The sequence below is a fragment of the Panthera leo genome, chromosome B1, assembly GCF_018350215.1.
Source record: "Panthera leo isolate Ple1 chromosome B1, P.leo_Ple1_pat1.1, whole genome shotgun sequence".
NCBI classification, from domain to species: domain Eukaryota; kingdom Metazoa; phylum Chordata; class Mammalia; order Carnivora; family Felidae; genus Panthera; species Panthera leo.
Genome location: NC_056682.1, coordinates 113,327,716 through 113,352,586, shown reverse-complemented (window position 1 = coordinate 113,352,586; position 24,871 = coordinate 113,327,716). Strand labels below are relative to the sequence as shown.

Below are 24,871 nucleotides of genomic sequence, written 5' to 3'. Positions count from 1 at the left end.
GAGTATCTCATGCATAGGTTCTGGCTCTTAAAGGAGGTCTGAATAAAGGCACTCAGGAAGTTCGCACATATCGTAGAGTAGATGACTTGGCTGTCAACCCCCTTTTGGCTGTAACTCCCCACTTGTTGCAGTTTGTATGAACTGTACCCAGCCTAGAGCAGGGCTTTAAATAAGGGTTGATTGTTATTCCAGAGCTCTTATCATTTCTCTGTGGAGTCACAAAAATATCATATTCTTGTGCCATTAATATTCTCAAGCTTTAAACAAAGTTTACTTGGACAAGCAAAGGAATGCTAAATTCTGAGCATAGTAAGAGTCATACTTGGGGAAGGACTCAAATCTTGACACTGTCATCTCTAGAATTTCTCAAAAAGGACTGCATCCTTTTTTGAGAAAGTAAAAATTTGAGTATGTTGTGTGACATTCTGTTAATACGGTACATTGACAGCCATAGTATAACCTAAAATGATACATTACTCTATTTTGTCTTATTCATAGGTTTGTTCCAGTTCATTAAGTAGTTCTTTAGATTTTTTTTTTAATCGTATAGTCTTCTCATTTGTTTCCAATTAAGCACTGCATATTTTTCCAGTAATGAGTGAATCTGTTAATTCAGTAAATCTAGACAAAGAGAGGAAAATGTTTTATCATGCGTATAGGTTTGTGCTTTATTTTGGCTTTTTTGATTAGTTACAGAGTCAACATCCTGCATATTGATTCAGTCATGAAAAGAATGGATTCTCTTCTGATTTTTTCCTGCTTAGTGGCCTGTCTTAGCGCAGTAAACGGATTTTCTTTTTTCTCTTGTTTCTTCTTATTGTATACACACGTATATACTTTTTAAAGTGCAATGCTAATTGCATTTTGAGAAAGTACTTCATTTTTAAAGAAGTTCTTATTAAATTGAAGAATTTATTTTCTCTACTATCTTTTTACTGTTAACTTGTGTTTTATTGCAGACTTCTTAGTATATTTAACCTAAGGTCTAATATTAGTCAAATTTTCATTTTAAATAGGTTTTGTTAGAGGAACAGGCCACTCTGAATTTGGTCTTTCAGGGTGTCAAGTTGATTTCTCAGATAAGTTTGTAATAACTACTGTTTATCTATATTTAAAAGATGTTTCAGCAAAGCCAGCAGATTTTTCTCTGACTTCTTTGGTCCCAGTGAGAAGATTAGAGCTTCACTCATCTGCAGTTTAACCTTTGCTCTCTTCTGAACTCAGATTTTTCTCTTTAATAGCATTTTTCCTATGATAGCCATGAGTTATGTTTATTAACATAATGTGCTAATTTAAAAGGTCACCTGAAAGAAAAAAGACAGCAAGCGTCAGGGGACTACCATGTGAGTTTGATGAGACATCGCTTCATTGTGCTTCCAATATTGTGAAATGTTCTTAAATATCCACACTGTGTTTCGGTGTCATTTTTTTTTTTTATCTTTTTTTCAAGTTGAGCTATAAGATTTTCTTTACAAGGATATTATTTTTTATTTTTGTATTTTTAATTGGGATTATTTTATTTTCCCTCTTAAAATTTTGTGGATGTTAGTCTAATTTTACCACATTAATTAAATTATAAAAACACCCAGTCACTGTTTTGGGGAGGTGGGGGAGAAGAGTTATATAGTTAAACCCGCTGTGCCTTTTCCACAGAATCTTTCTTCTTGGTGTGTCTTACAAGACCAGTCTTATCCACCTACCTCAGACTCACATGTAGGCAATAGGCTGAAGCTGAGATGATTGGCCATCTCAAAATTCACTGTTTTGTAATTGTCACACTTGTAGGACCACAGGTAATTAGCTTTTTTTTTTTTTTTTTTTGAGCATCTGTGAGCAGAGAACTATTCTGAATACAGTTCTTTAACTGTCATTCTTTTTCCGTTACGAGAACTGAGTTACCATCAAGGTGGCATTAACAGAAGGAAGGTATCAAGTATTTGTGTGTGTGTTGAATGCTGTATAAATTCATTTGAGTAGAAATGATCACTGCTCACCAAGAATGTGCAGTCCCAAAGGATGTGTGCCACAAGGGCCCCAAGGTCAATGAAGGTAAACATGTATGGAGCTCAGTTAAATTTTCAGAGTATCACTGCAGTTTCCTAATTATTATCAGCGTAATACGTGGTACGTTTTTCACACTTAAACCAGTTATTATAAAAGCTGCTTTTACTAAACTGCTTTGCAGAGATTTTCTAATGGTTCCAGTTTTGATAATAAGTTTGCTAACATTAAAATGCATGCTGGGATGTTCTTTAGAATGTCAGAGTTCTTTCTCACTTTTGATGCAATGTCAAAATTTTATTTCTCATCTTTCCTGTTGGTTTGACTCTTGTGTTTGTGCTTTCCACTTTACAGGCATGCAGTATGGTGACTATGTTAATAATCAAGCTAGCTCCGCACCAACTCCCTTGTCATCAACTTCCGATGATGAGGAAGAGGAGGAGGAGGATGAGGAAGCAGGTCTGCTTTAGCTTTACACCAGTTCTTGATCTTTTCCTACTCAAGCTTTCTTTTTATGTCCACAGTCTGTTAGCCTTAAAAAAAAAGAGCGTCTGCAGATTTAGCTCAATGAACTTGCTTGGTTTGGGTTATAGAAGGTTGGTTCACTTGAAATGAGGTGTTTTTGTTTGTTTTATTTTTCCTCCTTTGGACATCTCTACCATTTTGTAAGTAACGACACATCTTTCATGATGATAGAGTGCTTTCTTCTTTCAGAAATGCATTTCCTCTCATGTCACATGCCAAAGAATGAGTCCTAACTGAAGCTTTTGGCTTATGGATTGCTTTAGCACCCTTTGAGGAATAATGTTTTGTTTTCTGCTCTGCATGCTACCTAAACTAATCAAAATGAACCACATGGATTTTATAATACTGATAGAGAAATTAACAGTGTTTCTTTGAGGTCCTTTTTGGTCCTTCTTGTCATATACTTAGGAGGCCCAAAATTTGTAGTTATGATCTTGCTTCATGAAGTAGTAGTTCAGATCTTGGTAGGGGAAGAAGTTGTACATATGATTATGTGTTGCAGCCTGTTGAATATCTTTTTCTGGCTTTGCTGGGTAGAGCACTACTAAACATTAACCAGTTCAGTTCCTCCATTACTCTAACAGTTTAAGACAAACATTAAGTGCAGATATTTCAAATTATATATAGCCATGATTCTCCTGTTATTTTTATTATTGAATGGAAGGATTTGCTCTATAAACAGTATGTTTAAACAAAAGTTTATTGGGGCGCCTGGGTGGCTCAGTCGGTTGGGTGTCTGACTTCAGGTCAGATCATGATCTTGCGGTCCGTGAGTTTGAGCCCCACGTCGGGCTCTGTGCTGACAGCTCAGAGCCTGGAGCCTGTTTCAGATTCTGTGTCTCCTTCTCTCTCTGACCTTCCCCCATTCACGCTCTGTCTCTCTCTGTCTCAAAAATGAATAAACGTTAAAAAAAAAAAATTAAAAAAATAAAAATAAACAAAAGCTTATTTCCTGTGCATTTTTAAAATATTCAGATCCTGGGGCACCTGAGTGGCTCAGTCGGTTAAGCGTCTGACTTTGGCTCAGGTCATGATCTCACAGTTCGTGAGTTCAAGCCCCACGTCGGAGTCTGTGCTGACAGCTCGGAGCCTGGAGCCTGCTTCAGATTCTGTGTTTCCCTCTCTCTGCCCATCCCCGGCTTGTGGTCTGTCTCTCTCTGTCTCTCAAAAATAAGTGTTTAAAATTTTTTTTTTTTTAAAAAGAGGATTGACTATATTCAAATACTGGTTAAAAAAATATTCAGATCATTATGCACAATTTGAGGAAGGGTAAAAAATAGAGGGTTACAGTGGGGAGTAATATTTTTTTACCTTAAATATATAAAATACCCATCTATCTTTTTGGATTTTTAGTAATGTTTAATTTTTATATAATTTTTTAAAATTTCAGCCTTATAGAAACTTTGGTAAGAAGAGCAAAAGAAATTCCCATATACACTTAGATAAACCATTTTTGCCCCACTTACTTTATAATTCCACATTTTTTCCTGCATCGTTTGAAAGTAAGTTGGAGATATCATATAGTTCCTTATTATAGGAACAATGTCTTACATAACACAATGCAGTTATCAGGATATTAAACACTGGTGCAATATCAGCTACATAGCCCATAGTCACATCTCAACAGTTGTCTCAATAAGATCATTTATAGCTATTTTCATGGTCCAGGATCCAATTCAGGGTCATCCATCGAGTTTTGTTGCCATTTCTGTTTAGACTCTTACCATCTGAGATAGTCCGTTAACCTTTCTTTTTCTTGACTATGACAATTTTGAAGAATATAGGCTAGTTGTTTTGTAGAATGTACCTCACTTTGGGTTTATCTGATGTATCCTTGTGATTAGATTCAAATCATGTATTTAGGCAGGATTACCACTAAAGTAATGTGTTCTCAGTGCATTCTCTCCCAGGCACATGATGTTGATTTGTTCCCATATTGATGGTGTTAACTTTGATCACTTGATTAAAATGGTGTCTTCCAGGTTTTTCCACAGTAAAGTTACTTCTTTTTCCTCTTGGAGTTAATAAATAATTTGTGGGGAGAGGTGCTGGAGTGGCTCAGTCAGTGAAGCATCTGACTCTTGGTTTCAGCTCAGGTCACGATCTCAGGGTTTCGTGAGTTCAAGCCCCACAACAAGCTCTGTGCTGGCAGCCGGAAGCCTGCCTGAGATTATCTCTCTCCCTCTCTCTTTCTACCCCTCCCCACTTGCGCTATCTTGGTCTCTCTCAAAATAAACTTAAAAAAAATTTTTTTGGCGGGGGCACCTGGGTGGCTCAGTTGGTTGAGTCTCCGACTTCAGCTCAGGTCATGATCTTATGGTCTATGAGTTCAAGCCCTGTGTCTGGCTCTGTGCCGACAGCTCAGAGCCTGGAGCCTGCTTCAGATTCTGTGACTCTTCTCTCTGTCCCTCTCCCCATTCATGCTCTATCTGTCTCTGTCTCAAAAATAAATAAACATTAAAAAAAAATTTTTTTAATAAATAATTTCTGGGGAGATTTTTTGATAGTATGTAATGCCCTGTTCTTTATTATAAACTTTCACTCAGTTTAAGTATTCATTGCTGATTTTCTAATTCCAACATTCCTTCAATATTTATGAGCCAAGGTTTCACTGTAAAGGAGAACTTTTTCTTCTCCCTTGTTGACTTCTTTGGGTTCATATTGATTCATGGATTCTTACTTTATTCACTAGGTAATAATCTATTACAAACATTGGTTATTTTGATAGCAACTTATGCTAGTTTTGGCCCAGTGACAGCTCCTTCAAACTGTCTTTTAAAAATGTTCCCATGGGGTCACCTGGGTGGCTCATTCGGTTAAGCATCTGTCTTTGGCTCAGGTCATGATCTCACGGTTCGTGAGTTCAAGCCCCACGTGGAGCTCTGCTGACAGCTCGGAGCCTGGAGTCTGCTTCGGATTCTGTCTCCCCTTCTCTCTGCCTCTCCCCTGCTCATGCGCGCGCACTCTCACGCGCGCTCTCTCGCTCTCTCTTTCTCTCTCTCTCTCTCTCTGTCCTCCCCCTCACTCTGTCTCAGAAATAAACATTAAATAAACAAACAAATAAATAAATAAATAAAAATATTCCCATGAAGGCCACCTGGGTGTCTCAGTCAATTCAGCATCTGACTTTGACTCAGCTCATGAACTCACAGCCTGTGGGTTCCAGCCCTGCATTGGGCTCTGTGGGAACAACTCAGGGTGTGGAGCCTGCTTCAGATTCTGTCTCCCTTTCTCTCTGCCCCTCCCCTGCTCATATGTGCGCACTCTCACGCATGCTCTCTCTCTCTCTCTCTGTCTCTCCCCCTCACTCTGTCTTAGAAATAAACATTAAATAAACAAACAAACAAATAAATAAATAGAAATATTCCCATGAAGGCCACCTGGGTGTCTCAGTCGATTAAGCATCTGACTTTGACTCAGCTCATGAACTCACAGCCTTTGGGTTCCAGCCCCGCATTGGGCTCTGTGGGAACAACTCAGAGTGTGGAGCCTGCTTCAGATTCTGTGTCTCCTTCTCTTTCTCTCTGCCCCCCCACACTTGTGCTCTATCTCTCTCTCAAAAATAAATATTAAAAAAAAATTTTTTTTTAATGTTTCCATGAGTCTTTAAGCATATATTTTAAGCACATTGAGGTCTCAGTAAGATGTTCCTAGCTCATCTTACATTGCTTCAACCATGGACTGAGGTTTTTCTCCAAATAGTCCTATTTTCTTTAGTGGAAAAGGGTATTTTAATGAAACCAAGATCTGATTGTAGTGTGTGGATATTGCTACTAAATGGATTATTGTTCCCAGGCCCTGAATTATTACTATTTAAGGTATATATTATTCAGATCCTCTCATCCTTATTTTGCACATTTCAAAAATGTGTTATTTTGTATAATGTTGTCAGCCTAAATTACTCTCATTAAAAAAAAATCTTTTTAATTCCAGTATAGTTAACTAAATTACTCTCATTTTTATTCTGCTTGCAATTAAGTGCAGTTGTTGAAACTTCTGTTTCCTTAGACTGAAAAAAATTGGGAAATCAAAAAGATTAAGCATTTATGGTTTTTCTCCAATTACCTTATCTTGTTTAACCATTTTTTTCTTGAATATATTACAGATTTAAAATTCTGCGTTCTTTTTTTTTTTAAAGGTTTTATATAAATTCCAGTCAGTTAACATACAGTATAATATTAGTTTCAGGTATACAATAGTGATTCAGCACATCTGTACATCACCCTGTGCTCACCACAGCAAATGCACTTTTTAATCCCCATTACATACTTCACCCATCTCCTCACCCACCTCCCTTCTGGTAACGGTCAGTTTGTTCTCTATAGTTGAGTCTGTTTCTTGGTGTTTGCCCCTTTCCCCCTTTTCTTCCTCTTTGCTCATTTGTTTTGTTTCTTAAATTCCACATATGAGTGAAATCATGCGGTATTTGTCTTCTTTCTCTGGTTGACTTACTTCACTTAGCATAATATTCCAGCTCCATCCACATCCTTGCAAATGGCAATATTTCACTCTTTTTTATGGCTGAGGAATATTCCATTGTAGATATTCATATACCACATCTTTATCCATTCATCAATTGATAGTTGGGGCTATTTCCATAATTCGGCTATTGTAGATGATGCTGCTATAAATATCGGGGTGCATGTATCCTTTTGAATTAGTATTTTTGTATTCTTTGGGTAAATACCTAGTAGTGTAATTGCTGGATCTTAGGGTCATTCTGGTTCTAACTTTTTGAGGAACCTCCATACTGTTTTCCAGAGTGGCCGCACCAGAAAAATTTCTGAGTTCTTAACTCATGGCATTTAAACTATAATAATACCTAACATTTTTGAGCACTTACTGTATGCCAGTGCCGGTACTGAAGAGCTAATACGTCTCCCTGGGGTTTTGTGTCAGTTTTTCTAGATTCAAATCCTGACTTTGACCCTTCCTAGAGTTGTGACAAGTTTCTTAAACTCATTGAGTCTCAGTTCGTTCATCTGTAAAATGGGAATAACAATACTAATGAGATTACATATGGTTATTTTAAGGGTTTAAGGTTTTCTTTGTAAAGAGCCTAGAACACTATCTGGCAAATGGTAAGGACTCAAAAAGATTAATTGTCATTGCTAACATTGAGATGATGTTTGTTTGTTTGTTTGTTTGTTTGTTTGTTTTTTAGATAGTGAGTGGGGGAGGGGCAGAGAGAGGGAGAGAATCCCAAGCAGTCCCCATTCTGTCAGCACAGAGCTCAACATGGGGCTCCAACTCACAAACTGCGAGATCATGATCTGAGCCAAGATCAGGAATTGGATGTTTGACCAACAGAGCCACCCAGGCGCCCTGAGATTATATTTTTATTTCAGTTTATTCTTCTCCACAATCCTGTAAGGCAGAGATAATTGGCTCCATTTTTACAAATGAGTTGACTATGATCTGAACAAGCTAAGTAACATTTGTCTCTGGTCCAACAACTACTAAGCAGCAGAGTGGGGAGTCAAACCAAGCCCTCTTTGTCTACACGAAGGTGTGAAAAAGAAAAGAGTCTCTATTTCCTAGTGAGAACACAAAGCACTGGAGTAGGAAGGAACTAAAGGGCACATGGCAGTAGTCACTACTCTATTACTCACATATTATCTTCCTCCTGTGCCTTTTTTTTTTATTATGGAACAAAATAATAAGACTATACCATGGACAGTTTTACTAGAATCCTGGTGTTCTCAATCCATGGTTTGTTAAAAAAGTCATATATTTGTTGATTGCAAATTAAAGACATGTTTTGAGTAGGAAAGAAAGCAGTCAAGGAAAAATTTGCTTTTTTTTCTTTAAGATTTTATTTTTAAGTAGTCTCTGACACCCAACATGGGCCTGGAACTTAGAACCCTGAGGTCAAGAGTCACATGTTCTGCCAACTGAGCCAGCCGGGCACCCCAGAGATCTTAGCTTTTAAATGAATTTTAGGGGCACGTGGGGACAGGGGCACTCAGTCAGTTGAGCATCTGACTCTTGATTTCTGCTCAGGCCATGATTTTAGGGTCTTGGGATCAAGCCCCACATTGGGGTCCGTGCTAAGAATAGAGCCTGCTTAAGGTTTTCTGTCTTGATAAAATTTAAATGAATGAATGAATGAATTTTAGTTTTATTTTTTTTAAACCTGCTCAGTTGCAATAATTTTTTCCTATGTAAAGAGGTAAAAGACAGTGGTTCAAGTTGTTGTGGGGATTACATATAAGTATCTATAATAAAGAGATTTGGAGTCCTCTACTTTTTAAGCATTTCAGTGGTATTCATTCCTTATATTCATAAGATTTTTGTGTGTTTTGTTCACATGGAGTTGTTCTCCAATTTTGAAAAAATTTATCGAACAATAACAATATTAATGGGCAGGTTTGGAAATCAGTAATATTCCTCTTTATGGTAAAAGAAACTACTTGTTTAGCTTTTCACTTACTAAAAGCTTATGGTTTTCTTGACAACAAGGTTACACAACAGTCCAGTACAGGAATATTTTTTTTTAACTTTCGATTTTAAAGGAAAACTTTTATTTCAGTTTCAATCTTACATTTACAATCTAATTATATTTTCTAAATGACATGCTATAGGTAGACTTTCTTTTAAAAATTTTCTCACGAAATACACACTAGAAAACTACAATAGGATTTTTACTAGGGGCAGTCATATTTTGTTAGAAGCTCCTAAAAGTTCAGAATTGTTGGAGAATAAACTTTAAAGGAAGCTTGAGCAACTAGCAAGCTGTCAGGTTCCCATATGGTTTTATCTTAAATTCTTCTCTTTAGTTTATTTGGTCTCAGGTATTGACTCCTTTAGTTGTTAGTGCTAGAGTGGACCTTCTGTTAGTTTTAGGTACTGTACTGCAGACAGATACTGTCAGACTTGTAATAGTAAGGGATACCAACTTGAAAGTGGGAGTGAAAGGGAATAGCAATGGAATAAAAATGGAGAAGTGAAATAATGTCAAAGAGGGAAGTAACGCAAAGACTAATTCAGACTTTAGGCTGTGCTCAGCCCTGTTCCCTGAAAAACACTGTCAGTTAATCTTCTGTTACCTGCTATACAAACTCTCAGTCACCTTTCCTCTAGGGAATTTTCAGGTTAGGAAATGGCCAGAGAACAACAGGAAGCTTTCTTACATGGCTCTGGGAATGTGACAGCTTGGTGCTACATTTTGTAAGTGCTATTGGAATAAAACTTTTGATTTTTCGTAATGAGTTTTAAGGTCATAGTTCTTGTTTGACTTTCACACAGGCTAATAGTAATTATTCAGTGCTAGGTGCTGCATCAGAGTTAATGATATGTTTATGGTTTGCCTTGGGAATTTTAAAAGATAATGTCATATTTTGACACAGAATGAGTTAAAGTCGACTCCTATAGATAACAAGACCTTATTGGCCTACTTAGGTCTCACTTCCAAAGAGAATTTTTCTTTTTGTTTATTCAAATATGTAATACAGTATTATTAACTATAGTACTATAGCTGTACATTAGATTTCTAACCGTATTCATCTTACAACTACAAGTATGTATTCTTTGACCAATACCTCCCCCCTTTTCCCACCCCTGAAGAGAATCCTTAAAAGGTTCAAATCTGTCTATCCCTTTATTTGATGTACTATTTTATTATTTTAACAAGTAAATATCTTTGAGCTGAATTCAATACATATGGAATGCATTTTTTAAATTTTATAAATTGAACACATGTCCTGGGTCTCTGAAGGATATAAAAGGATATTCATGCCACAAGAAAAGTATTTGAGGGTTTTCAGTATTCATATACATTTTTTTAATGTGCTACCTGTTACCCGAATAATTAGCTTGTAAACATCCTGTACATAGATATATGATTGCTATAGCTGTAAACTCCCAACTTTCTGTAAGGTGAGAAGCAGAATATTAGGGGTTCAGTGGGAGGAAATTTGGTACCAGCATCTAGAGTTAAAATTTTAAAGGTACTTTCAAATAGAAATAGTATTCAAGTAGTAATTAGATGTCTAGGCTAGCCCCAAATATGATTAAGTGCAATACTAAACATTTGAAAATGCTTTATTTTTTTCCCCAGCCAGCAAATGTATAGTATTTAGTCAATAATATAGATTATGTGGTATATAAGTGTCTGCAAACTGGACCTATGTAATGTTTAAGAATGTGGACAAGTCCCAAAGCTATTCGTTTAACTAAAGCCAGCTTGTACCCAGAAAACAGTATTTTGTTTGGTATTATGGTTCCAGAGATTAAGACAGCAGCATAGCCTCCTCCTCAAATATGATAGGAAAGCATATATGATTACAATATATCTTGAAAAGTACATTAATTAGGAGTTGAAAAAATGTTCCAGCATAGGAGTAGAAATGATTTTCCATGCACGTATCAGAAAGGTTTTATGGAGGATTTGAAATTTGAAGGATGAGTAGGAATTTGCCATGTGGAAGAACAGAATCTAGGCTAGTGAACCAATATATACGGTGTATAAATGCCAGGAAAGATGGTGTGTTGGGTGCAGAATGAGATCAGTGTGATTGCATCATAAGGTAAAAGAGAAAATGGTATAGGAATAGGAGAGAAATAGAGGTGGAGAGAGCAGGTGGAAGCCACATTTTGTAGTTCCTATTTTGATAAAAGGCATTTAGACTTTATTCTGTAAGATGGTAGGAGAATTGTGAAGGTGCTTTTAAGCATGTTCAGAATGTCAACTTGTAAGTTACATAATGTACCTCTTTAAAAAAAATGCCACTTTGACTTGTGCTGGCAGTGATGGCATGACCTAAGTAGAATTAATCTAAACATTAAATTTTAGAAAAGTTTGAGTCTGTGGTTCATCTGGATTTATCCAGATAAACTTTTATCATTGATAAACTTTTTTATCAATGATAAACTTTTATCATTGCTTTGCTATTTCAACAAGTTCAAAATAGAGATTTGCATTGGTTCTTTTCTTCTGAAAGTGAATTTTAAAGTTTATTTGTTTTGAGAGAGAGTGAGCAAAGGAGAGGCAGAGAAAGAAAGAATCCCAAGCAGGCTCTGCATTACATGCTGAGCCCGACGTAGGGCTCGATCTCAAAATGGTGAGGCCATGACCTGAGCTGAAATCAAGAGTCAGATGCTTAACTGACTGAGCCACCCAGACACCTCTGAAAGTGAATTTTAAAGTGAACTAGCAGGTTTCAAATTTTTCAATAAATAAAACAGTATTTGTACAAAATTAATACTTTAAAGTTTGTAGATATAGCATTATTATTAAAATTGGCCAAATTTTTAAACATTAATATTTGATTTGGCATGAAGGAAGATAAGCAGCATAAGTAGTATGTTCCTTAAAGTAATTTGATACTTAATTTTTTTTTCAAGAATAATTATTTCTTGATATTTATAAAAGTTTTTCTTGATCAGAGAGAATGCTATGGTATTTTTTTTAACAATAGCTTTATTGAAATACCATAAAATTCACTCATTGAAATTGTACTATTTGGAAGTTTTATATTAACAAAGTTCTGCAACCATTGCTATGTAATACCAAAACATTTTTATCACCCCCAAGTAGAAACTTGCCTTTTAGCAGTCACTTCCTGTTCTTACTTCTTGTACGTACACACACACACACACACACTTACAGCTCTGGGCAACCACTAATCTACTTTTTGTGTCTAGATTTTTCTATTCTAATATTTCATATAAATAGATTATTTAATATGTGGATTTTTGTGACTGGCTTCTTTCTCTTTAAGGCATGATGTTTTCGGGATTCATCCATGTTGTTGCATGTATCAATACTTCATTCCTTTTTATTGCTGAATAATATTTAATTGTGTAGAGACATCCCATTTTGTTTATCCATTCACAAGCTGATGGACTTTTGGGTTTCCACTTTTTAGCCATATGACTAATGCTGCTGTTAACATTCATGTGCAGCTTTTTGTGGAGGTGTGTGTTCTCATTTCTCATAAGTGGAATTGCCAAATCATAAGGTAGCTCTGTTTAACCTTCTAGAAACTGTCAAGGTGTTTTCCAACACGACTGTGCCGTTTTCCAGTCTCTTGAAGTTTTCAGTGTCTGCACATTCTTGCCAAAACTTGGGATTATCTGTCTTTTCAATTATAGCCATCCTGGTGGATATGAAGTGGCATCTCATTGTTACTCTGATTCTCATTTCCTTAGTGGCTGATGATGTTGAGCATCATTTCATGATTTATTGGCTCTTTATCTTCTTTGGAGAAATCTCTTTTTAAGCCCTTTACCCATTTTTAATTTGGTTGTCTTTTTATTGTTGAGTCATAAGAATTCTTTTTATATTCTGGATACTAGACCCTCATCAGATGTATGATTTGCAAATATATTCTCCCATTCTGAGGGTTGTCTCTCTTTTTTTTTTTCCCCCCCATGGTATTGTTTGGAGCCCAAAAGTTTTTAATTTGATAAAATCCAATTTATTTTTTTCTTTTTGTTGCTTGTGGCTTTAATGTCATATTTAAGAATCCTTTGCCGGGGCACCTGGGTGGCTCAGTCAGTTAAGCGTCCGACTTCAGCTCAGGTCACGATCTCACACTCCGTGAGTTCGAGCCCTGCGTCGGGCTCTGGGCCAATGGCTCAGAGCCTGGAGCCTGCTTCCGATTCTGTGTGTGTCTCTCTCTCTGCCCCTCCCCCGTTCATGCTCTGTCTCTCTCTGTCTCAAAAATAAATAAGTGTTATAGAAAAAAAAAAAAGAATCCTTTGCCAATCCAAGGTCATGAAGGTTTACTCCTGTACTCTAAGAGTTGTAGTGCTTACATTTAGGTCTGTGATCCATTTGGAGTTAATTTTAGTGTAAGGTGTAAGGATGGGATGAAAGTCGTGTAACATGAAATTAACCATTTTAAAGTGTATCATTCAGTGTCAGTAGTATAACCGCCTCTGTCTGATTCTAGCGTTTTGGTTGCTGTGCAGTCACCACTTCTATCTAGTTCTAACTTTGTGAAGGTACTGAATGGTTAGAACTAAACTTTCATCCTACCAAAAGGAAACTCTTTTCATCAAGTAGTAACTTCCCAATTTTCACTTCTCTCAGCCCCTGGCAGCTGGTCTACTTTGTATCTCTGGAGACTTAACCCATTCTGGATATTTTATATAAATAGAATCATATAATTGTGACCTTTTGTGTCTCACTTCTTTCATTTAGCATGTTTTCAAGGATCATTCACACTGTAGCATGTATCAGTACTTTATTCCTTTGTATAGCTGAAAAATATCCCAGCCATTTTGTTTATCCATTCATCTGTTGATGAATATTTAAGTTTTGGTGTATTGCGGAGGGGAGGGGTGGATTTACTAAAAAGATCTTATTTTACTATTGAAGAATAGTTAACATACAATGTTATGTTAGTTTTAGATGTGCAGCATAGTGATTTGACAATTCTGTACATTACTCAGTGCTCATTGCAATAAATGTAGTCACTGTGTGTCACCATACAGTGTTATTACAGTATTATCGATTATATTCCCTATGTTGTATTTTCATCGCCATGACTGATTTTATTTTATAACTGGAAGTTTGTACCTCTTAATCACTTTCACCTATTTTACCCATACCCCTACCTGCCTCCCCTCTGGCAACCACCAGTTTGTTCTTTGTAGTTAAGAGTCTGTTTTCTTGGGGCGCCTGGGTGGCTCAGTCGATTAAGCGTCTGACTTCAGCCCAGGTCACGATCTCACGGTTTGTGAGTTCGAGCCCCACATCGGGCTCTGTGCTGACAGCTCAGAGCCTGGAGCCTGCTTCAGATTCTGTGTCTCCCTCTCTCTCTGTCCCTCCCCTGCTCATGCACTCTCTCTCTCTCAAAAATAAATAAACATTAAAAAAAAATTTTTAAGTGTTTTCTTGTTTATTTGTTCACTTGTTTTCTAGATTCTACAATATGCCATTTATTCTCTGATTTATTTTACTTAGCATAATACCCTCTAGATCCATCCATGTTATAGCACATGGCAAGATGTCATTCTTTTTTATGACTGACTAATATTCGTGTGTGTGTGCGTGTGAGTGAGTGTGTGTGTGTGTGGTGACATCTTCTTTATCCATTCATCTATCAGTGGACATATGGGTTGCTTCTGTATCTTGGCTATTATAAATAATGCTGCAGTGAACATAGGGGTGCATATATCTTTTCAAATTAGCTTTTTGGTTTTGGGGGGTAAATACCCAGTAGTGGAATTTTTGGATTGTATGGTATTTTGGGGTTTTTTTGAGGAACCTCCATACTGTTTTCCATAGTGGCTGTACCAATTTACATTCCCACCAACAGTGCGTGAGGGTTATGTCTCCTTCACATCCTGACCGACACCTTTTTTTTTTTTTAATGTTTATTTTTGAGAGAGAAACAAAGACAGAGCATGAGCAGGGAAGGGGCAGAGAGAGAGGGAGACACAGAATCCGAAGCGGACTCCAGGCTCTGAGCTGTCAGCACAGAGCCCCACATAGGCTTGAACTCAAGAACCGCGAGATCATGACCTGAGCCGAAGTCAGAGGCCCAACCGACTGAGCCACCCAAGTGCTCCTGACCAACCAACACTTTTTGTTTCTTGTGTTTTTGATACTAGCTAGTCATTCTGACTAGTAAGAGGTGATATCTCATTGTGGTTTTGATATGCATTTCCCAGCTGATTAGTGATGTTGAGCGTCTTTTCATGTGTCTGTTAGCCATCGGTATGTCTTCTCTGGAAAAAATGCCTATTCCAGACCTCTGCCCATTTTTTAATCAGACTGTTTTTTGATGTTGAGTTTTTATGAGTCCTTTATATAATATTAGCCCTTTACCAGATATAGGATATACAAATATCTTTTCCATTCAGTAGTTTGCCTTTTTGTTTTGTTAATGGTTTCCTTTGCTATGTGAAAGCTTTTTATTTTGATGTAGTCCCAGTAGTTTATTTTTCCTTTGTTTCCCTTGCCTGAGGAAACATATCCATAAATAAATTGCTAAGGCCACTGTCTAAGAGATTACTGCCTGCATTTTTAATTTAGGGGTTTGATGATTTCGGGTCTCACATTTAGATCTTTAATCCATTTTAAGTTTATTTTTGTGTATGGTGTAAGAAAGTGGTCCGGTTTCATTCTTTTGCATGTAGCTGTCCACTTTTCCCAGCACCATTTATTAAGATGTATATTCTTGGTTTTTTGGTCATAGATTCATGGGTCCTATAAGCGTGGGTTTATTTCTGAGCTCTCTACCCAGTTGCATACATCCGTGTGTCTGTTTTTGTGCCAATACCATACTATTTTTATCAGTATAGCTTTGTAATATATCTTGAAACCTGGGATTGTGATACCTCCAGGCCTGTTCTTCTTTCTTAAGAGTGTTTTGGCTATTTGATGTCTTCTGTGGTTCCATAGATATTTTCAGACTGTTTGTTCTAGTTCTGTGAAAAATGCCGTTGGTATTTTGAAAGGAATTGCACTGAATATTGCTTTGGGTACTGGTGTATTGTTTTTTAATGTTTTACTTTCAAACTTTTCAAAACGACCTTATATATCAGCATTCTTTTTTAGTTGTATATTTACAAACACAAAGAACAAAAGGAAGAGCCATCATTTCCCATTCTTAATTAAGAATGACATATATATGCATCCATTTTCTATTTATCACAAAGCATTTAGTAAACATTAGTATCTTCTACCTATTACTTATTTTATAGCCCTTATATTTTCTCAGTTCATATTCACCATCTCATTTAAGCCTCACAAGAACATTAAGAAGCACACATGTAAGGCATTTTTAAAATTGTTCCCATTTTGCAGAAGAGAGTATTAGTACTGACGATTGTCACTTACCCTAAGTTATATAGCAAGTAAAGAACAGAGTCTAAGTAACTTCAGTCTTTTGCCTCTAAATCATTTTTTTTGCTGATAAGAAAATGTTCCTTTGCAAAAAGCTTTAGCCATTATGCCCTGAGTCAGTATACCTAATTCTCATGGCACCTAAAATTATTCAATGAAAGATAATTATGCATACCTGTTCTTTTTATATCGCAGTTGAAAATTAACCTAAAATGCAGTTTAAACCCCCGTTATAATATTGGTGGTAAGAACTAGGGATCACCTCTCTACCAGATATTTGTCTTAGAGTGAAAGAGCCCAAGATCTCTAATGCAAGAGAGGGACCATGTGAATCTTCAGTTTTATTCATCAGTATATACTCTTGCATATCGCCCTACGATAACTGTAGGCTCAGAATATTTATTGAGTGGATGAATGAAATAAATATATTGTTTATTTTATCCATGTGACCTGTCACTAAGTCTCATAAATTGCCACTGATGGTTCCTGTTAATCTCACAGATTTTTATTCTCCAATCTGGAGATATATAAACTAAGGCATAGAAATGCTTGGTAACATGTGAGGTAACAACCAAGCCAAGACTCCTCTTCTAAGAGGTTCCATACAGCTGTGCTGCCTTATAAAAGTCATTAAAATTGATTAAATTTTGTTCCACTTGTCAGCTCCATATTCTCCCCACTCTTACTAACATAAGTTTTTATATGATTTTTAAATGTCATGAAACATCAGTCACTTTTAGTTTTTACTAGACTCAGGAATTTTCCTAGTTCAGCAAAACATCCTTTTCAACATTGCCAAAGGCTGCTTGCTCTAAGATACATTGTCCCGTTAAACTTAGTAGATGTTTTGGTTTCCTTTCAGGTGTTGACAGCTCTTCTACCACAAGCAGTGCTTCTCCAGTGCCCAACAGTTACGACGCCCTGGAAGGAGGCAGCTACCGAGGTAGTTTGTTTTGTGCTTATTTGATGCTTACTGGAAACATTACTGGCCATCAGTTGTTTCCAGACATCAACATATATTACACATAATTAGCAGGCTATGTTTTTAACAGAACAAAGAGACATTTTCTCATACTCTCAGCCTTAATTTAGTAGTTTTAATGGTCCTATAACAACTACAAGTGTTGTTTCTGGGAGGCCTAAGAAAATTTATTATTTTATTTTTGTTATGCTCTTTATCTTTTTCCTCTTTCTAAAAGACTTTTAATACTTTAAGTTTTAAAGTATTAAATGCTAAGTAACTTTTAATACTAAGTAATTTTCCTCTTCCCTTTTTTATGCTAATAACTTCTTAAGTAAATTTTATATTTCTGTTCTCATGCTTAGGTCCTTGAATTCCTTCCAACTAGCCTCTGAATATAGATAGTCTTTGACTCTTTACTCCCCCTATGGCTCCTGGCTGCCTCCACCAGGTAAATAGATTAACCACTTGGGGCTAGATTTTGGAGGCATTACTTTTAACCATATCTAGAAATAACTTTGGTCATTACAAAGGAATAGGAGTGGTGGATGGTTTTTAAAAAAATGCAAGCTTAGGTTTTATAATTATTAGTCATTTCATTATAATGTCTTGTATTGTGAAATTCCTTTTCTGTCTGTCTCTTACATCACATCTGACTTCTCTCTTTCTCACTTTTTCTAATGATTTGAAACATTAGGACTAACAGGACAAGTAATTTTGCTCTTTTCTTTACTTCTTACCACTTTGGTAATAATCCAAGATGGAGCTTAATTTAAGTTGGAGCACGCTGGACTTAACATACTATCTTGCTATCACTATCCTACAGATTGGTAGAAAACTTTCATCTTCTCAGCTTAATATAGAGTTCCTTTTTAGTATTTCAAGAATACTCCAGTAAGCTACTCGGTCTTTTGTGAGTAGGGATTTTTTTTTTCCCTAGGCATGCACATGTGTCTAAGAAATTATGGACCATTCCAAAAACATTCACCATTATCAAAATATTTTAAAAGAGTAAATTTGCTCACTATAAGGCAAATACTATATGTAGGATCACTATATTGTATACTTGAAACTAATATAACACTGTATGTTAACTATACTGGAATTTTTTTTAACTTTCTATTTAAAAAAATTTTTAAGATGAGTAACTATATAATATTTCATAAGCTTCAAATTAACCTAAAAAAATTAACCTGATTATGAAATGCCAAATGTGGTTTAATAAAAGGTCATGGCCTTGGAGTTTGACTGTGCTTTGTCTGTCTATATTCATTTCCTCAACAATTTTTTTTTTTTTTAATTTTAATGTTTATTTTGAGAGAGAGAGCGAGAGAGAGCACGTGCAAATGCGGGGAGAGGCAGAGAGAAAGGTGAGACAGAATCCCAAGCAGGCTCCGTACTGTCAGCACAGAGCTTGACTCACGGCTTGATCCTACAAACCGTGAGATCATGACCTGATCTCTGAGCCACTCAGGACTGACTGAGCCACTGGCTGAGCCACTGACTGAGCCACCCAGGCACCCCTTTTATTAACCAGTCTTAATCTTATTATGAACTGTGCTTTGACACTAAGTGGGTGAACTTGGGCAAGTTTTCTAGCTGTTTATACTGCACCAAAATTAAAGATGTGAACATTTGTAAGAAAATGTATTGAAAATACTATATGTCAGATACTAGGATAGATCTTAGTACTATAGAAATATGTAGTTTTAACTCCTCCCTTTCCTAAAGAAGAGGAGAAGTCTTAGACCTCCATGTTTAGGAATCCAGTTTTTTATTTCTTAGGCTGATGACTGTTACCATGTTAAGAGACCGTTCTACTTATATTCCCTGTGAGGAAGGATAAGCAGGACATGACACTACATAAATGCTCTTGTTCTATTAAGAAATCTGGGAGGTTACCAGAAAGCCAGTAAGCCAGCCCTTGCCTCATTAGCGCAAGACGATAGAAGAATATTTAGGAACATATCTTCAAAATGCGAGCCAAGAGATATTGTCAGTAGAAAGATAAGAGTCTTCAAGAATCTTCAAAGAAAAAATATTATTAAATCACATGATTTTAAGAGCATATTTTTTGCAGAGTCTGGTTGCTGGTGAAGAATGTAATTTTTATAGGAAAAAATAGAGTAAAATTCATGTATACTATATAGATTTTACTTTAAGACTAACCGTATAGCAGCATGTTAATAATGGTATGTGTAGTAGAGTAATTTTTAGGGTTTCTTGTTATTTTTGTCTTTGATGATTAAATTTTCTGCAGTTTTTTCTCAGTGTGACTCAAATTTTAGTTTTTGTTTTGAATTTAAATAGAAGAACATTTATTCACTAAATTTTATTTGGCATCTATTATATACCAAACATTGTTTTAGGAGCTGGACACTATTCTGTACATTGTCTTTCATACTTGTACAGTTTGCTTCTGCAAATAATACAGACTTCTAAGGGATTATGGAAATATCTACCCTTTCCATGGACTTTTTAAATAATGGCAGGGTCAAATAAAAGAGTGGTTGATACCCTTTTTATTGCTTTGTTCTTTTTTCTGCTTCTTAGCCCCAATTCCTGCTGAGAGAATAAAAGTAAAAATGATTGTATCATAATGTATTCATTTATAGTATAGTACATTTATATATTTTATATGATATATAGTATATTTTATATTTGTATAAATATGAAGGTCATACCTGTTAGAAATACCAACTGAAGTATTTGTCAGTGAAATGATAGGAAATACGGGGTTTTCTTCTGAATACTTCTGTAAAAAAAAAAAAAAGATAGGGTGTAAACACTATATTGTATACTTGAAACTAATTTAAAAAACACTTTTCTGGGGCGCCTGGGTGGCTCAGTCGGTTAAGCGTCCGACTTCGGCTCAGGTCATGATCTCTCGGTCCGTGGGTCCGAACCCTGCGTCGGGCTCTGTGCCGACGGCTCAGAGCCTGGAGCCTGTTTCAGATTCTGTGTCTCCCTCTCTCTCTGACCCTCCCCCGTTCATGCTCTGTCTCTCTCTGTCTCAAAAATAAACGTTAAAAAAAAAAAATTTTTAAAAAAAACCACTTTTCTAATGAATGCAAAAAAAAAAAAAACCAGGATGAGAACACATGAAATAAGATTAGCAAACCACTGGCAGCTATTAAAGCTGAGTGAAGAGGTATAGGGTTCATAATTCTGTTCTATTTCTGTGGATATTTGCAATTTCTCAAAATAAAAAGTTTAAAAAGGCAGGGGTTGGGTGGGTGCCTGGATGGCTCATTCAGTTAAGCATCCGACTTTGGCTCCAGTCATGATCTCGCAGTTCACAAGTTCAAGCCCCGCATCAGGCTCTGTGCTGACAGCTCAGAGCCTGGAGCCTGCTTCAGATTCTGTGTCTCCCGCTCTCTCTCTCTGCCCCTCCCCCACTCACGCTCTGTCTCTCTCTCTCTCAAAAATAAATAAAAACATTAAAAAAAATTGTTTTTAAGTTTAAAAAAGGGAAATGCCAAAGATTATAGCTTGCCCAGGAGCCAAGTCTTTATAGAATCCTGATTTGCAGTGCTAACATAATGTTTTTCCCTCTGTTAGATATGCTTTCTTCATCAGCAAGCAGTCCTGCTCCTGATCCTGCTCCTGAACCTGACCCTGCTCCAGCTTCAGCTCCTACTGCTCCTCAGCCTTCAAAAATGGCTAAGCCATTTGGGTATGGCTATCCAACTCTTCAGCCTGGTTATCAGAATGCTACAGCACCACTTAATTCTGGAGTACCTCCCAGTAGCCCAGTGTATTCTGGATTCCAGCAGTATGCTCAAGTATGTATAAACTTGACATTGCATTTCTGGGGTGCATGGTTGGCTGAGTCAGTTAAGCATCTGAGTCCTGATTTCAGCTCAGGTCATGATCTCACAGTTCATGGGATTGAGTTTCACGTTGGGTTTTGCACTGACAGCTCAGAGCCTGCTTCGGATTCTCTTTCTCTCTCTCTCTCTCTCTCTCTCTCTCTCAAAATAAACAAACATTTTAAAAAAAGACATTGCATTTCTAAAATCATGAAACTTACCAATTCTAACAAATACCTGGTGATTCAGATGGATAATAGGTGCAAATACTGATAAGCCTAGATCAAATATACATAGAATTTGGTTCTAGTTTTGTTTGTGTGTTTGTGTTTGTGTGTACATAGATAGAGATAAAAGGAAATATAAATACCAGATTTTTAAAGAGATTATATCTGGATCAGGATATTAGCTATGATTTTTCTGGCCCTCGTGGTACTTCCATTTTTTAGAGTCTTGCAATGTGCTGGTAATGATTTTATAATAAAGTAAGTGTTAAGTTTTTAAAATTCTGTATTACCAAGCTGGCTTTTTCCTCAAAAAAAAAAAAAAAAAAAAAAAAAAAAATGACATGGTATAAATGTGATTTGGAAGTTTGGTTCCAATTCTTAGATTAAAGAAATCTTGGGCTGCCTGGGTGTCTCAGTCGATTAAGTGTTCTACTTAGTTCAGGTCATGATCTTGCGATTTGTGGGTTCAAGCCTCACAAAGGGCTCTGTGCTGATATCTCAGAGCCTGAAGCCGGCTTTGGATTTGGATTGTGTGTCTCCCTCTCTCTCTGCCCCTCCCCTGCTCATGCTCCCTCTCTATCTCAAAAATAAACATTAAAAAAAAAAATCTTCATAACATGACACATAACTGGTGACAGCCTCCATATACATAAATGCTAATCAGTAGTTATGTTTATTATTAAGTACTGCTGTGACCCATTCTGATACGACCTTTTTTTGGAGACACCTCTTAAATGCCAAATCAATTTAATAATACAGAATAGTAAGTATCTTACATTTATATTTATTAAGAAAGTAAAATATAAGGTAACAACTGAAATGGCAAAAGCATTCTACTTATAATGAAAAAACTGCTAGTAGACTAATCTTAGAGAAATTTCATCTTATGGTCCACTAAGAATAAAAATTAGAGGGAGGGGCACCTGGGTGGCTCTGTCGGTTGAGCATCCAACTCTTGATTTCAGCTCGGGCCATGATCCCAGGGTCACGGGACCAAGCCCTGCGTATTGGCTCCTTGCTGAGCATGGAGCCTGCCTAAGATTCCCTCCCTCCCTCCCTCCCTCCACCTCCTCCCCCTCCCCCTCCCTTGTCCCCCTGCCCCTGCCTCTCTCCCTCTCTCTCTCTCTCTCTCTCTCTCTCTCTCTCAAAAACCAAAATTTAAAAAAATAGAGGAAATAGGACAATCATGTTTCTGGAATTTAATCTTAGCATTAAGGCACAAAAGGAATAAAGATACTGGGAGAGGCACTAAAGAAATGTGGTTAGTTGGTACACATTTTTCTGCCTTCTGTTCTGTTAGAGTTTCTTTATGACTCTAATGTCATATGAAACACTTTTTAAATCATTATTTTCTGACTCTTGTGCTTTAGACAGATTGCTTTTGGGGGTCATAATATATAATGTGTTTCTACATTTTAATGAGACGAAAACCAAGTTCAAAGAAAGGATCTGGTTCTTAGAAGAAGTTTTAGGCACAGAAAAAAAAATTGTAGTGGTATTCCACAGTGACAAAGGAAAAGGTTCTTTGACCAAATCTGGCCTCCTGCCCATTTCTGCAAATAAACTTTATTGGAATAGAGCCACAATCATTCTTTTATGTATTATCTATGACAATTTTGCACCACAGTGGTAGAGTTGAATAGTTGCCAAAGAGATACGCATCTCTTAAAGTTTTTAAATGTTTACTACCTGACTCTCTACAGAAAAAGTTTGCTGACCCTTGACATAGAGAATGGACAGTATTCTTTTCCCATTTTATTTAGGAGGTTATTTTGGAAGTTAAGAGATTGTCCTTGGAATAAAAGTGAAAATTAATATTTATTATACTAGATTTTTAAAAATAACTTCATTCTATTCTGTGACCCCAGTCCTTTTTATACTCTAGTTCCAGTGCAAGGATCACAGGAGTTTGAATGAAGGGGACAGAGGCAGACTAAAAAGTAACTTGGGTGGCTCAGGTTGGGCATCCGACTTGATTTCAGCTCAGGTCATGATCTCACAGTTTGTGGGGTCCCTGTGTCAAGCTCTGCGTCAGGCTCTGCACTGACAGTACGGAGCCTGCTTGAGATTCTGTCTCTCTCTCCGTCTCTGCCCCTCTCCACATGCACACACACGCTCTCTCTCAAAAATAAATAAACATTTTAAATAAAAAATAAAAAAGTAACTTGGATTATTAAATCATGGGGGAAATGAACATCACAAAGCCAAAGCTTTAGACTTTATACTGTTAGAAATCATTCATTCCTACCTTTAATTTTTTAAAACTTTTTATTGAACTATATTACATTTATGTACAGGTATATAAATCAACATCATACAGTTTGATACATTTCAACAAATTGAACACACGTAACCAACAGCCAGAGTCCTTTCTCATGCCTTTTCTAGTCACTAACCCTCGAACTAGAGTTGGCAACTGTCTTGACTTCTAATACTACACATTAGTTTTGCCTCCTTTTGTTCTTAATATGAGTAGTATCATAACTGTGTATACTCTTGCTGTGAGTCTTTGGCTCAACATTTTGCTTTCTGTGTGCTTGTTCTCCTTGTGCATTCTCATTGTTCTCGTTGTACAGCACTCTGTTTTGTGAATATACTTGTTTATGTATTTGTTCTATTGTTGATGGGCATCAGGGTAAATTTCCAGTTTGGGGCTATCATGAATAGTGCTGTTGTGAATATTTCCATTCATGTCTTTTACACAAATGTATGTATCTAGGAGTGAAATTGCTGGGTCATGGAGTACCCAAACGTTCAACAGTTAATGCCAAACAGTTTTCCAAAGCAGATGTTCCAATTTATACCTCCCATTAGCAGTTTATGAGAGTTCCAGTTACTGCACATTCTTGTGAACACTTGGAATTTTGACTTTTTTGTAGTAATTACCTTCCTTTCATTATTTAAGTGAAGAAATTGAGACTCAGATAAGCGAAATCATCTAAGACCAGGCTTAGTCCTGAGAATACAAGTCTTTGCAGTTCAGAATTAAGCATTTTTTTTTCTCTCTTTAACTGGTAGGGACTTGTGCAGAAAACCAAAGTCAGATTTGATATATGAATCTAAGGAAGAATACAAGGCAGCAATTTAATTTTGTTTAATGTGAATTTAAAATAGGTTTTTGGACCCAGTGTTTCTGGGCCAATGAACAGTAATGATTTAAATGCACAGTTAGGACGTACATTTAAATTCTTACCTATCTGCTAAAAAAAGATTATACATTTTAATCTAAGATTAACATTATCAAGCTAATTTTAAAAGAAGCCATTTATTTTTAAAGTCCTATTTAGGGGGCGCCTGGGTGGCTCAGTCGGTTAAGTGTCCGACTTTGGCTCAAGTTACGATCTCACAGTTTGTGAGTTCAAGCCCTGCGTCGGGCTCTGTGCGGTCAATTCAGAGCCTGGAGCTTGCTTCGGATTCTGTATCTCCCTCTCTCTGCCCCTCCCCCTCTCACTCTCTGTCTTTCAAAAAGATGAATAAACGGTAAAAAAAAAAAAAAAATTAAAGTCCTACTTAGGATAAGAATATCTTTTTTTTTTTTTTTTTT

General features: G+C 36.5%; 1 protein-coding gene across 4 annotated transcripts in view; it reads left to right on the top strand.

Annotated features, from left to right (window-relative positions):
- Positions 1 to 24,871, top strand: part of SEC24B (SEC24 homolog B, COPII coat complex component) — a 99,063-nt gene that overhangs the window by 40,574 nt on the left and 33,618 nt on the right. For 2 of the 4 annotated variants that reach the window (XM_042935717.1, XM_042935716.1), the window contains exons 4-6: positions 2,356 to 2,460; positions 17,190 to 17,270; positions 20,850 to 21,073. In XM_042935717.1, coding sequence (XP_042791651.1) covers positions 2,356 to 2,460; positions 17,190 to 17,270; positions 20,850 to 21,073 — 410 coding nt within the window. The remainder of the gene's footprint in view (positions 1 to 2,355; positions 2,461 to 17,189; positions 17,271 to 20,849; positions 21,074 to 24,871) is intronic. The other 2 variants (XM_042935719.1, XM_042935718.1) reach the window with 1 other exon arrangement.